This window comes from Poecilia reticulata, linkage group LG18, assembly GCF_000633615.1.
Source record: "Poecilia reticulata strain Guanapo linkage group LG18, Guppy_female_1.0+MT, whole genome shotgun sequence".
NCBI lineage: Eukaryota > Metazoa > Chordata > Actinopteri > Cyprinodontiformes > Poeciliidae > Poecilia > Poecilia reticulata.
This window is the reverse complement of record NC_024348.1, coordinates 6,023,730-6,037,714: the sequence shown is the minus strand read 5'-3', so window position 1 is coordinate 6,037,714 and position 13,985 is coordinate 6,023,730. Positions and strand designations below refer to the sequence as shown.

General features: G+C 40.8%; 2 protein-coding genes across 7 annotated transcripts in view; both read right to left on the bottom strand.

Annotated features, from left to right (window-relative positions):
* Positions 1 to 6,488, bottom strand: part of ankrd46b (ankyrin repeat domain 46b) — an 8,771-nt gene extending 2,283 nt beyond the window's left edge. The window contains exons 1-3 of the mRNA XM_008435129.2: positions 6,383 to 6,488; positions 4,677 to 5,019; positions 1,692 to 1,850 (exon numbers count right to left, since the gene is read on the bottom strand). Coding sequence (XP_008433351.1) covers positions 1,692 to 1,850; positions 4,677 to 4,987 — 470 coding nt within the window. The 5' untranslated portion in view covers positions 4,988 to 5,019; positions 6,383 to 6,488. The remainder of the gene's footprint in view (positions 1 to 1,691; positions 1,851 to 4,676; positions 5,020 to 6,382) is intronic.
* A 331-nt stretch (positions 6,489 to 6,819) lies between these two features.
* Positions 6,820 to 13,985, bottom strand: part of col4a6 (collagen, type IV, alpha 6) — a 150,720-nt gene continuing 143,554 nt past the window's right edge. For all 6 annotated transcript variants that reach the window (XM_017310493.1, XM_008435132.2, XM_008435130.2 and 3 more), the window contains 10 exons: positions 13,685 to 13,804; positions 13,481 to 13,597; positions 13,245 to 13,406; positions 13,036 to 13,134; positions 12,783 to 12,929; positions 11,241 to 11,357; positions 10,686 to 10,877; positions 10,276 to 10,447; positions 10,059 to 10,173; positions 6,820 to 9,480 (listed from right to left, as the gene is read on the bottom strand). In XM_017310493.1, coding sequence (XP_017165982.1) covers positions 9,220 to 9,480; positions 10,059 to 10,173; positions 10,276 to 10,447; positions 10,686 to 10,877; positions 11,241 to 11,357; positions 12,783 to 12,929; positions 13,036 to 13,134; positions 13,245 to 13,406; positions 13,481 to 13,597; positions 13,685 to 13,804 — 1,502 coding nt within the window. In that variant the 3' untranslated portion in view covers positions 6,820 to 9,219. The remainder of the gene's footprint in view (positions 9,481 to 10,058; positions 10,174 to 10,275; positions 10,448 to 10,685; positions 10,878 to 11,240; positions 11,358 to 12,782; positions 12,930 to 13,035; positions 13,135 to 13,244; positions 13,407 to 13,480; positions 13,598 to 13,684; positions 13,805 to 13,985) is intronic.

Genomic DNA, 13,985 nt, shown 5'->3' with positions numbered 1-13,985 from the left:
TATATAGAGAGAGAGAGAGAGAGAGAGTGTGTGTGCGTAAAAGAATACATCAACATTTAAACACAACAGTGAATATCCAAAGTAACAAATTCAGCCATTCTCAATTTTATTCTATTTTCACCTCAAAATAATTTAATTTATAATTACAGTCTACTGTGAGTCTTTTCTGCCCAACACACTGTGTTAGGGTGTGACGTACATAGATAGTCACACCCTATTTCAGGTGCCCGACATTTCAAAGTGTTATCAACTGACATTGTCTTCAGGCACAGGAAAAGTACTTTGAAAGTTTTGAGTGTTCATTCTTCTGTAACGCAAATAAATCGAGGTTTCCATGAACAGCTTCAGTAGATAACGCAGCGCAGCACACTAGACATTAAGATAACATTCAAATGAAACCACAAACCTCAAATGAAACCTGATTCATATGAAGTTTTATCTATATAAAATTAACAAGGATAAAACTGAAAAGTGTTCTGGGCTGGATGAGGAGCTAAACAGCTATATGTAGAGTTAGCTTACCCTTCAACTCTCTCAATTCCTTTTGTTTTAAAAGCACCAATACAAAACATGATAAATGTAAGGAATAACATAAAAACATGGAACAAACATATAGTAAAGGATATTAGATCAGGAGCACATAAAAAACTGAAATCTCTACAAATTTCATCCAACAAAATAAGTCTGTGGAGTTTTTTTTACCGTCTTTTGGCTTAAAACTGTAGAACTGGAACAAGTCAGTAACATAACACTGAGACTGTAGCAGCTGCTGTCATAGTCAGTGAAACCAAACATGTTTCAGAGTAAAATTTGGGGTCATTTGGCAAGGGGCTCAAAAAACATAACCAAAATAAACTTCTCATTTTCACCCAAAGTGGACATGAAAATCTCCTCCAACTGCCTGGCATTTAAAAGAAAACCCATTTATCTTATTTAAGGTGCTTTACACACTTTGTCCCAACGCAGGCTTTAATTAAAGCTGGCCCCAGACATTTCAATATATCTTTATTAGTGATGCTCCGATCAGGTTTTTTGCTGCTAATTCTGATCACCAATGAGACCGATCTTTGCTGATCACCTGGATTGGCTATTAATTTTTCGCTTTAGGTATAAATGCTACTATGTGATCTGACAAAATTAAAAAATGGTCTGGCAGTAAATTCACCTAATTTAGGCATAAAACATGGAAAATACTTGCAGGCTCAATACAGCAGCTATTCAGTCAAAAGAACAATTGAAAAACTTGCAATCAGTACAATAATATTTAACACTAAGGCTCTAAACAGCTTAAATTATACATGAGTCAAATAAAGCTGCCTATTTCAAATAATGTAAGGTAAAAAAGGAAACATTTATTCAAAGTCAAACACAGGCTGCATCAAAATAAACAATCCTTCCTGATAGCATGGCGGCTAGCTGATTAATGCTGGTTCTGACTGGTTGTTTCTGACCGAGCGGAGCAATTCTGCAGAACACAGGAGGAGGCAGAGGAGACCAATTAAAAAGAAGTAAACTAAAATAAACAAAGTTTACTCGGCAGTATGTGAAATATCCTCAAACTAGACCATTTAACCCCACTTGATCTGCTTTAACTTGCGGATGAAATCTTCCTTCAAGTTAAGCCTGAAGGCACATCATGTTTTTCTGTTTCTGACTAAAACTCCCCCTACCAGTCCCACCCTGATGCTTACCTCTCGCTGTCTGCCATCTGCATGGTCTCCAGCTTGGAGTGAGCCCCTCTGTTGAAGCCTTTCACTTCCTGCTCCTCCAGGCCCTCCAGCAGGCGAATGGCGTCCTTGTTGACCCCCCGTCTTTTGGCCAGCACCAGAGGAGTCGAACCGTTGTGGTTACTGAGAAAGAAGAAAGGAAAAAAAATATATAAAGAAAGAAAGATGAAAGCAGAACTTTTGAACTGACACTCACTCACAAACCACAATTCAAGATATGTGTTGGAAAGTAGGACGGTCTGCTACAAATAAACCCTCCTCAAAGAACACACACAGAGCTTTAGTAATCATCAACTTTAGAATTAGCCCTCATAGAAGATTATCAGTTGCAGATGAAAGTGCGAGTCAGATAAACAAAAGGAAGAAAGTTATCATATCTGTATCATATCTGCATGCCAGTTTTGCAAACATAAAATTTGTGGTTCTTTCACACAATGAAGCCAGTTCAACAAGACATATTTTCCCCAAATAACAAAAGGTCTCCGTCCATACCAGGACATGTCTGTAGAGTCATCTCACACTGATTATTTAAATGAAACCACAGGCTAGAGCAAATCTTACGCAAGATCTAAGTATGTGAAACAATGAATTTGATGCGTCACAAGTGCATACGGTCTACCCGGCTGGTGTTTAACCACAAGAGGTTTCCGGTTTCATGCTCTACCACAGGTTTAAAAAAAAAAAAAAGTTCCAGCAGTCCCCCTTTCTGCCCTTAAGACAACAAGAACACGTTTGTTCAGTGTCAGGTTCATGTCTGTGAGTCTGCAGGTTCCATTACAAACTAATAAAGTTTATTTAAAACCCTTTTGAGAAGCATCTAAACTTTCTATGACTTTTTTTTGTATCTTCTACAAGAAATAACATGACACAATTCGACTAGACCGTCAGATTTCCAGTTACCCGCAGGTTTAGCTGATGATCTAAAGGCTGTTCAAACCGAAAAACAAAACCACACTTAGATCCTTAAAGCCTCTCTGTGGTTACACATGACAAATCTGTAATTAAAGTGGAACAGCCCGACTGAAATATAAGAAAAAACAGCTGTCACTTTTGCAAAAAAAATGTTTGGAATTGGGATTATTTATCACTAAATAAGGAGAAAATGTTTTCCTGAAGCATCTTTTCCATCGTCTCACATCCATTTCTAACTCAAAGAGCTTTAGACCCCACAGACACGTGGTCATTGTGGGAATTAGGGAACGTTACAGTCCAACCAAATGACCTGGTATTTGAATTTCAGAGTGGGAATGTTTGACATTTACATACACAATATCTTTTTAAAAAAAGCCTTTAAACTTATAGTCTAATAGTTCTTTTGATCTAACATGCAGACAGCTTTATTGTATCCAAGTGCTTTATTGCACTTGAATTGCATCCAAGTTGCAGATAAAGTAAAAGGCATCATGTGCATTTGATATTGTGATGAGGTTACTGAGTTGTAGGTATGAGAAAAAAGATCTCTGCATGCAGCTAGCATATAAAGATCAACTAATCTGTTCCACTGGCAGTTTAATTTAATGAGTACTAAATAGGCTCATTGGATCAGGATTTAGGAACGTCCCAAGTTTTTGTGGTACATTACCAGCTTCATGTGTATGACACCAGCAAAAACCTTCACTTCTTTTGGCTCTAATGGCTTTTATGTGAAAGTGCAAAGACAGGGAAGTCTTTGCACTTCCCTGTCTTTGAGAATAGTGCAGTAAGACAGGGAAGTGCACTTCCCTGTCTTACTGCACAGGGAAGTTCAGGGAAGTGCACTTCCCCGTCTTACTGCACTACTCTTCTCATTAATGTTAGAGTTAAAGAGCTAAATATAAGTGCGATATTTGCTACCTTCGACAAAACAAAGCATGTGTTTCTTCAGTAAACAAACTGCAGTCTGATTTTTATTGTTAATGTGTTTCTTCCTATTGAGCAGTGAAATTAAATAAAATGTGCTACAAGTCTTTTGCTTTAAGTATTTACTGGAATGCTCAAGCATGTGTTTTTTCAGTAAACAAACGGTGGACACCCACAGATGTCAACATTTAAATGTTTAGATGTGAGTTTAGTTCAGTGTTACTGATCTAATGTCTGGTACAACATTACAAAAATGTAAGACTCTAAATAAGAAGTTTTAATGAGTATCTCCACTTAATAAAATTCCTCATAAATACTAATTTATTGTAGTAGCTCTAAATACAAGTTAAGTGTTATTTAAGTTATAACTTGCTAAGTTGCTTTATTTTAAAATCTTTTTTGGTTTTGCCATATACTTGATGGCTGAGGATATAAGTAAGTAGAAAGAATGAATATCTGAGAAGTATCATAACTTAAACTTAAAACTCCAAGCACCAGGGCTTTTATATAAAAATATCCAGATTTTTTTTGTGTGCGTGTGGCTTTAGAAGCTCTATGTTGAAAATGGTAAGAAATAACGGCAGACATTTCTGTTTGCTCCATCTCTCTCTGCTCCCACACTGAGCTCTCGACTAGTGGTTAGTCCCTCCCGTTTCAAACTCTTCTCTTTAATGTTAGAGTTAAAGAGCTAAATATAATTGAGATATTTGCCACCTTCGACAAAACAAAGCTCAAGTCTATGAAAGCTTTTCTGAAAGCAATTCTAGACCTTTCTGGAATTGCCCCCCCCAGAATTCCGCAAATGACAGCAACACATGGAAGGTCGATAAATGTGGAGTACACTTTCTTTAAACGCATTTATCCAGTTTGATGAAATCCCACTACAAGAAATACACTTGATACAGATAGTAGTGACCTAAATATAAATCTTGTTGCAGTAGGTACCACATAAATGTTGCAACTCAGCTGCAGTTTGAATATTCAAAGCCTCTGCTATGGGCAACATTTTGCAAACAAAACAACAAAGGGGGGCAATGATTGAAGTTGCCATTGGAAGACAAAGGCAGACCCCGACAAATGAAAGGATGCGTGTAGCTGCCACATTCTCACCAGATATCGATCTTTAACCCGTTGGACACCAGGAACTGAATGGTATCCACGTGGCCGCACAAGTGCAGCGCCGTGTTCCCTTGGTAATCCGTCGCCAGCAGGTCGGCGCCGAACTTGTGCAGCAGGCGGCATATCTCCACGTTGCCGCGGGCGGCGGCTAGGTGGAGGCCGGTGCGGCCGCGGTTGTCGCGGATGTTGGGGTCGCAGCCGGTCTCCAGGAGCCTCTTGGCGAACGGGAGGTCGCCGTCGATGCAGGCCTGCAGCAGAGGCACGCTGGTCTGCGACGAGTCATTGATGAAGACATAGGACATGTCCGAGTGAGTGTCAGAAAATTCCAGCGTACCTGAAATCGCAAAGCGGACGTTAAAATAAGCTGTGGGATAAATGAAACTGCTATATGCACTGAACGGATTTGTATGGGAGGACACTTAAGATTAGTGAAATGCGTTAGAAAAATTTACAAAACTTGTCAGAAGTAAAACAGAATAAAGTAAAACATGGAATAATTGCTATAAAAGTTGTATTAGCTTTTCAAATGCGACTAAAAACTGTTTTGATTTAAATAAGAATTAAACTTCAAATTCTCCTGTTCAAACCTTCCGCCTCCCAGCACACCCGGCGCTCATCTTTTTATCTTTTTATGTGACAGTCACAGTCTGGCTTTGAGTGGAAAACTACCAACTGTGGTCATTTGAATTATAAATAAACAAAAAGATCTGTCTAGGTTCTTGCAAATCGAGCTTTTTATGAATGTCGTGGATGTAAAAAGAGGATATTTACGTCTGTGTTTTTCCTATGAACTTTTGCAAAGATATTAGTTAGCTAACTGGAGGAATGCAGATATTAAAACACTTTCAATTATAAGAAATTTGTAAAAAAAAAAAAAAAAAAAAAAATTGCGTCACTAAACAGCATACTAAGGAGCAATTTAATGTTCACTTTTTTTGTGAATCTTAAATTCCTAAAAGTGGTAAGTTGTAAAGTCCTCAGCGTTGTTAAATTAACCAGGTGGAGCAAATTTAGGCTAAAAGCTAACAACGCCCCTAGAGAGCGGCGTTGTGGTTCTTGTGTTACAACCCTGTGTGGCTGTAAAGGTAACCCAGAAAAGCTATTAGACAAACGAGGATTTTCCCAAAAGCAAAGGCGCAATTTGGCTGAATTGACATTATTTTTGCCCTCTTTAGCACCGGAGATAGGCCATTTATTACACTTAAACTAATACTTGGATTTAGCTTCGTACCCTTCCTTATATGTTACTAGCTGATATAAGTAGTTTTTACGCGTTTTTGTATAAAGCTGACAAACTATTAAATGCAATAGTTTTTAATAACACATTTATATTGTTTAAAACTCTGTTAGTGCAAATCTGTGTAATATGTTTGGTTAAGGAGTGCATAGCTAGGCTACTTGACTGAAGCTAACTGTTTAGCAAAAACATTAACAAAGACGGAATATGCATCAGCTTGGAATTACAATTACTCCTATGTTATTTTTATTTCTTTTCTACTCATGCCCTACAATGACGTTAAGTGGAAAACACCAGTCTGCTCCCCCCCAAAAAATACAGCTTGTGAAGCTAATTTAAGCTGGAAGCCAACAACAAATCGCCATAAAGCCAATAATACGTCGTCCTATAGCTTTGCAAACACATACACGAATATAATGTTCATTTAGACCATTTGTAGACTGTTGGCATTGCAACTGACCTGTTTATACGTTTCCAAATTAGTAGAAAAAAAACTGGACGTCGCAGCTCTTCAAGCTAACGTTGCTAGCTGTGTTTTGTTTCTTTTTAGTAACGCAGAAGATGAGGACTTTGTCGCCATCTACAGTTCCGGATAACAAACTCTTTCTGGCGTATGCGATATTTTTATGCATGAATAGTACAAGTTTTGATGAATTTCAAGAATTACCATATTCTTATATAGTAATAAAGCAATTATATTTTTAGGATTTATTTTTATGTTAACCTAACCACGGGGAGTTGTGACTTTTTCTCACATAAGGCTAACGTGGTTTGAATTACATCAACTAAAAAATAAAACCAGATAAGTATAAAGGTAAGGGTGGGAGTAGTTTTGGTTTTAAGTTTAGATCCACAGTTCTTCCAGCAGTGCCAACAACAATAATAATGATGCATGTCTGAGACATTTTTTAAAAATTTATTTGGAAATATGTGAGGCCAAATAATACAACTTACACCAGTAATTGCCTTTTTTTGATGTTCTGGATCTTTGAGAAAAACCAAATTACTTTTATTCTGCTTCAGTCACTTAAAACATGATGCTGAGTGGGACATTTGGGTCAAACAACTGTTTAATAGTCAGTGATTACAACAAACAAAAAAACTCCTAGAAGCAATTTTCCATAAATGTACAGAACATCATATTCTCATCACCTCCATTGTCAGTAAATGACACCAGGAGGTTGTATTATGACACAGATACAAAATAATTACAATCTAGATTACAAAAATAGCAAATGCTAATGAAAACTGCAGAATAAAGGTGAAGTGTCAGAGCTACAAGACGAGAGACATGCTAGATGCAGTGGTCATAGTGGTTTACGTGAGCAGAACATTTGACATTTTCTCTTTTTTTTATATGAAAAAAACAGCACAAAGGGAAAGAAAAAACAAAAGAGCTAATAGAGTATAAAACCTTTTTGTTTTTGGAAATGCTGCCGGAAGAATAAGAGGAAAAGGTAGCATGCTGCGTTTGTCAAAAAAAAAACGTAAGAGCGAAGACGCTTTGTAAAAGTAACAGTTTGGTCACAACACAATGAAAAGCTGAGACTGACCCACTTTGCTCGGCTTGTGACCCGTCTGGATTCACATCAGTGGACCGTCAATCGTTTGTTCTGATCTAAAACTGTTGCGGACTCTCAGTTTGTGTCACTTTGAGGAGAAAAAGTGCTGATTTGCTTTTGTTTCAGTTAAGAAAATAACTCACAAATAATGGTGCTTCTTTAAGACTACTCCTTTCGCCAAAACCATTTTGAACACAGCGATCTTAAATATTTCAGCCCGTTTATTAAATAACGCGCAACACAAGTTGACACCAAAAAATTATTGTGATCTGTTGAAAAATATTACGTGGACTTAGTGATATATTCTGTATTTTGTGCCATTGTAGTTCCAAATTGTTTTGAGTACAAAATGACTAATAAATAAAACCCTTCAGCCTGGTTTCACTTAGAGATGCTTTGGTTTGATCAGGAGTCCAAATCTCATATTTCATAAGTAGGTCAGGTGGTTCAGATAAGAATAGAAACCTAAACGAATGGAAATAGGGTGAAATATTAAGACCTCAGAAAACATAATTAAATTATACAAAATATTTGAGTATTTTTTTCATTTATATTAAAATTCATGAGTATACTTAAGTACATACAAAAAGAAACTGATTTGCTAGTTGTTTCTCTGTACAAAAAGGGAAGGGAAGAAATTAGCTCATAACCTATTCTGTCAAGGGAAATTTTGGTCAAATTTCAGTCTGGATTTTACACATTAGGCAAAATTATAATGCAATGCATATTCCTATATCAATTGTAGATATCACTAAAGACAAGCATGAAGATTCCCCATGCATTCTCAAGGCTCAATTCTTTGTTCTGTAAAGATCTTGGCATTGTCTTGTTTATGTGGCTTTAGCTAACCATGTTAGCGAGATAACGTAATCACATGCTAGCATGTTAGCGTGGGAGTTTTCAGTGCATTAGTGAGAAAACTCAGTGCATTAGTTGTAGTTCTATAAAATCTACCTTAAGCAGAAATAACACCTAATATGAAGATCCGTTGGTGAAAACTGTTAATTTTAGATCTTCTATTTAGGGCATCCAGCTTTAAAACAAAAATGTTTTAAAAAAAATGTGTACTGCAAATCAAATTAAACAAAAACTAAAAATGTTAAGTTTTACAAAGTGAAAAAAACAAACTTGGCTGAACATGAATTAAAATGAAAACAAGTCTGAAAATGTCTAATATTAAATATCCACACCCTCAAACAAATCTCGCCAGCTAACATTATAGATGTGTATTGCAGCGCATGCTAACTCGCCAGCATGGTTTTGTGGGTCACGTCTTCCTGAAAGCTATGAACGGGGCACAAACCGACAGTTCAGTGGAAAGAGTAAAACTATTCGCTATGGCGCCTATAAATTACCGCGACGGCATGCGTCTGAGCTGAGACGTGCGAAGGGTTCGTCCCTCCGTAGGTGTGTGCTTAGCTAGCTAAAGAGGTGGCTCTCTTCGAGGTAGCAGAGAATGATTCTAACCAAAAACCGTGAATTCAGACAAAAGATAAACACAAACATCAACAATAGCACCATTGTCAGTGTAAGTCCAGAGGTTAGAAATCCCTCCGGCGTTCTTCTCTATCCACATCCTCCCTCCAGCGTCTTTCGTCGATGAGCCTGTGGCTCCTAAAGGGGATAAAATGGAAAAGACAGCTTCTTCTTTTCAAGTCAATCACATGTTCTTGTTCTCCATCAAGTGCTAGTCCTGGCGTTTTATTTCCTCTCTCTGCTCTCTTCTGTTCGACAGCTACAAGATCTTGCTGCAGACTTGGCAGCGGCTGACCCTGGAGCGCTCCTGACCGCCCTTCAGGGTCTCCTGCTGCGTCGGCGCGCCGAACTCCAGCCGGGGGTCGACTGTGGTGAGCCAGAAGCTGTACTTGTTGGCGAAGTAGTGGCAGGTGCCCCTGGCGCCGTTGCACTCGATGAACGGCGTCGCTCGGAAGTCTTCCAGGCAAGAGCCGGGAGACACCAGGGACTGACCGCCGCCCTCGGCGCCGGCTGCTGTGTGCTGTGGCGGGAAAGAGAGACGGACAGCTATAAGCAAAACCAGCTGAAAACATAAAAGTTTGTGTTTAGCCTCTGACATTCAGCCTGAGGCTTCAGCTGTTGATGATATCAGAGTCTACATTGTCTACAAGAAATTAGGGAATGTATCTTTGATATCATTACTAACATACACAACACAATCATGAATTACTTGTACTAAATATATAAATCTGGATCGTTTATGATGAAAGTAAGGTTGTCATTTGTCACCGATTCTGTTCACAACCTTTATGGTGTTGAGGGGATTTGTTTTGGTGGCCTTAGGACCACCTCTTTGCTCTTGGCAAATGAAGTGATCCTACTGGCTTCATCAGGTCGTGATCTATCGGTTTTTGCTGCTTGCATGAGGATCAATGCCTCCAAATCCGACACCATGATCTTGAGCCAGAAAAGGATAGAGCACCTTGTCCAAGTCAGGGATGAGATCCCGCCCAACATGGAGGAGTTTAAGTATCTCTGTGTCTTGTTTATGAATTAGGGGAAAATGGAGTGGTAGATGCATTGGTGAGGAACAGCGCCCGATTGCAGTTAATGCCCTACCATGAGGAAGGAATATCCGATCCAAAGACTCCTCCAGCCGGGTGGGCAGGTAGGGATGGTGAGGTCCTGACTGTGGACCGCCACCGCCTGAGACGGAGCCTCGCACACCGAACACCTGGACGGTTCAGACAAAACAAACAAACAAAAAAAAAGGTGAATGCTTGATGAACGCCATACGTCTGTTGAACCACACATGGGCTCTGGTAGAGCACAGCACCTGCTGACGTAAGGCCGGATCTGCTCCTCGGCCACAGGCATCATAGGGATGGGCGCGGTCGTGGACAGCCAGAAGGATTTGTCGTTGCGGCTCGCGTAGTAGCAGGTCTCAGATGGGTTGCAGTAGAGGAAGGGGATGGTGTTAAACCTTGGGAGGCACGAACCCGGCTGACCTGGAGAGGCGCGGAGGGAGGGGTCCCACAAAGTTAACAGGTTGGCGGCTACAAAACTGGCGCATCAACGCACCAGTCCGGAAAAATCGAGATTTGTTGAAACATGATCTAGAGATCATTCAGGTTTAAAAACCTCACGATATTTAATCTATTACACCCAACAGATTTAGGAACATGAATGAAAAGGAGTTTATAGTGGAGCTGCAACGTTTCAGTGGGAAATCAAGGGTTTACACACCAAGGTCTTGGTTGTGTGCCTTCTCCTGTCCCTCCACGTACAACAGGCTGTATCCTTCCCACAGTCGGGCCATGCCTTGGGGACACATTGGGACATCGGTGGTCTGGCTGTGCTTCACCAGAGTGTAGCCGATGCCGATGCTGCGGCCGACGCCGCCGGGAATACCGGGACGACCGATGGCTCCGGGAAAACCTGAGGGAGAGAAACGTGACCAGATGGTAGTGAGGGTTTCTCTTCTATGCACATGTAATCTTGTTTTTTATGTGTGAAGAGAGTCAAAAGAGGCAGTAAAGAAAAAAGTATATATATTGCACTCAAAGTTACTGTAATTTGAAATCCATTTCATGTTTTGCCTTATCAGTTTCATTTATTTTGGCATTAGATATTATTTCATCAGATGTTTTGCTGCATTTGAGTCTTTCGTGTCTTTATTGTAGGCCTCTCAAAAAAAGAGCAAATCCTATCAAGAAAAAAACATTTTTATAAAAAGGGTGTAAAATTGTATTTAGCAAGTCTGGAAGTCAATATCAATGTAACAAAAACAAACAAACTGACCTTGATCTCCAGTGATCCCTGGGAACCCAGGGATGCCCGGATCCCCAACCGGCCCTGGAAAACCGGGCGGTCCGGTCCTGCCGAGCTCACCCACAGCGCCGGTGCGACCCTTTACACCTGCGACAGAGGAATAATTACCATTCACAAGAAAAGTACATATTTTCAGATTCCTTTTAAATGTGATTCAGTTGCTCAATTTTGCCACAAATACTGAATTACAGCGGCATGCAATTATTATTATTGGATTTGCACCAAAAATAGTCAGGCATTCCATAGGCCTTAATGTAAGAGTAACAAACATGAAGCCATAAAAGGTCCTGCTTAAAGTTTGCCAGAGTCGGTGTAGGAGAGACAGCAGACATGTGGTAAACGAGAACAAAGACACAAGAAGCTGGTGTCTGGAGGAAGGCACTGACTGCACACACCACACCGAGGGTGACGCATAGGGGCCAGATGCTGTGAGACTGTCTCCCTTCAGCAGGGACAGGAAACTGGTCAGAGATGATGAGCAAAGATGAATGTAGTGTAAAGTTGTAAAGACATCAAAAGATTTCCAGGTGTAACTAAAGGTGGTACCAAGGACATAAATGCATGCAGCACTTTTCAATGTACAGCTTTATGTTGTTCTATCACATAAAATCCAAATAGAACAGACTGAGGTTGGTGGGTGTAAGAGGCAAAAATATGGAAAACAAGAAGTATGAATGCCTTCGCGAGCCACTGTATGCTGAATACGTAGTGTCTAAACAATCAGATGCCAAAAAGTAATCTAGTTTCTCTCGAAGGTTAACAAGCGAGAAATTATATTTAATTTGCTTAAGATGTACAAAAACAACACTGGAAAACAGATGAGCACCGCTAGCTAAAAAGGTAGCTATGCTAACATTAAGTATTAGCTCTGCTGACACTAAAATGTTACAACTTTCAAAAGTCAACAAGCAGAAAATTATATTTAATTTGCTTAAGATGTACAAAAACCAAGCTGTGGAGAACGGTGATGGGCACCAACAGCTAAAATGTTAGCTATACTAACCCTAAAGGACTAACCCCAAGTATTAGCTCTGCTAACACCAAAATGCTGTACAAACTTAATAAGCACATCAATTTCTACTAAAGTTGACACCAATGATATGTCAATGACACAACATGTACTGCAATACAGCATATGACCCTCCCAGGTCCAAATTTGTCATGACACACATCAAAGTATGTAATGTTGTGCTACAGGAAGTTTTGCAGCGATGCATTATGGGTACAGAATAAACGCCATTTGCTGCACTGCATCAATTGAAAGTTTACAAAACGGCCAAGTAAATTAGCGCTTTAGAATTTATCTGGACGATTCCATTTAGGAGAAGCTAAATGGGCTTTTCAAAGTAAGCAAAAGAGCTAAACGAAAAATTAGCTGCTCTATTAGTGGGTTAGCGGAAGCACGCCCTCCGCTGGTTGAAGACGACAATTGAGCACTTCATCTGGGCAATGTGTTAAAGATTTAAAGCAAACAACAAAGAAACGATCTGACGCTGTGTGGCCGTCACTGACCTGGACGTCCAGAGAGACCAGGCTGGCCGGGCTCTCCGGGACCACCGGGTCGTCCGTTGTAGCCGGGTAAACCAGCCGCTCCAATAGGTGCAGGTCGCGGTAAGTTCGGCACTGGGATTGCGGGAGGACCCTTACGCCCAGGTCGCCCTGAAAAGAAGGGAGGGAGAGCAAAACGAATGAGTGGATGAGCAGAGATGATGAAGATGAGACAGGGGGAACATCATCAGGAACCGAACGGTGCTCCCGCTCTCACCCGGTGATCCTCGACGCCCTTTGAATCCGAAGAATCCGGGCTCGCCGGGCAATCCTTTCACACCTGGAGCGCCGTCTAGCCCATTGTCACCCGGAGCTCCTGAAAAGCAAAACGGCTTTATTGTAGATTTAAGGCTGCGTTTTGTGGAGAGAAGGCAACAAATGTGGTTGTACTGGAGGAGCGGGCAGCAGCTTCCAGCCACTCTTCACCTTTTAAGCCAGAGAAGCCGGGGAATCCGGGGCCTCCGGGACGTCCCGTTTCTCCCTTTGGGCCGGGGATTCCAGGGAATCCTGGGAGCCCTGGGTCTCCCGTGTCTCCCTGTGCTGTGCCCGGACCCGGTGGCCCGGGAGGACCGGGAGGGCCCTGGAAACCTGGGAATGGAAAAGAGAATGTCATGAGATTAAGCATAGAGAGCAAGGCAACTAGATTAAGAAGCTATGATTACCGTATTCTCCGTCCAATCCAGGAAGTCCGGGGTCTCCCACTGGCCCCGGGAAGTTTGATGAAGTACTCGGACCTGGAGGTCCGGGTCGTCCAGGGAACCCTGGACGTCCAAAAGTTCCTGAAGTCCAAAACGAAAGCCAGCATTCACACTTTGTCTTACATTTGATTATTGCCTTTTTGGATTTTTTTCTGATCTGAAACTCACCCGTATCTCCTCTCTGTCCCTTTGGTCCAGGGAAGCCTGGTTGTCCAGGGAAGGAAACACCTCTCTCTCCTTTCTGTCCCGGCGCCCCGCGGAGGCCTGGGTCTCCCCCTATCGTTGTACCTGGATGGAGACGGATCACATGTCATTTTTGCAACCTGCAGCGTTTTTGCAGAGTTTTACCTGTAATTTAATTCAATATTCCTGTAAGAATTTGCAGTATTTTGCTCCATTACATAAATAGTTAACAGGAAATAAAAACATAGTCACAGTCACGTCAAGTAAAATGAGATACACTAAAAAA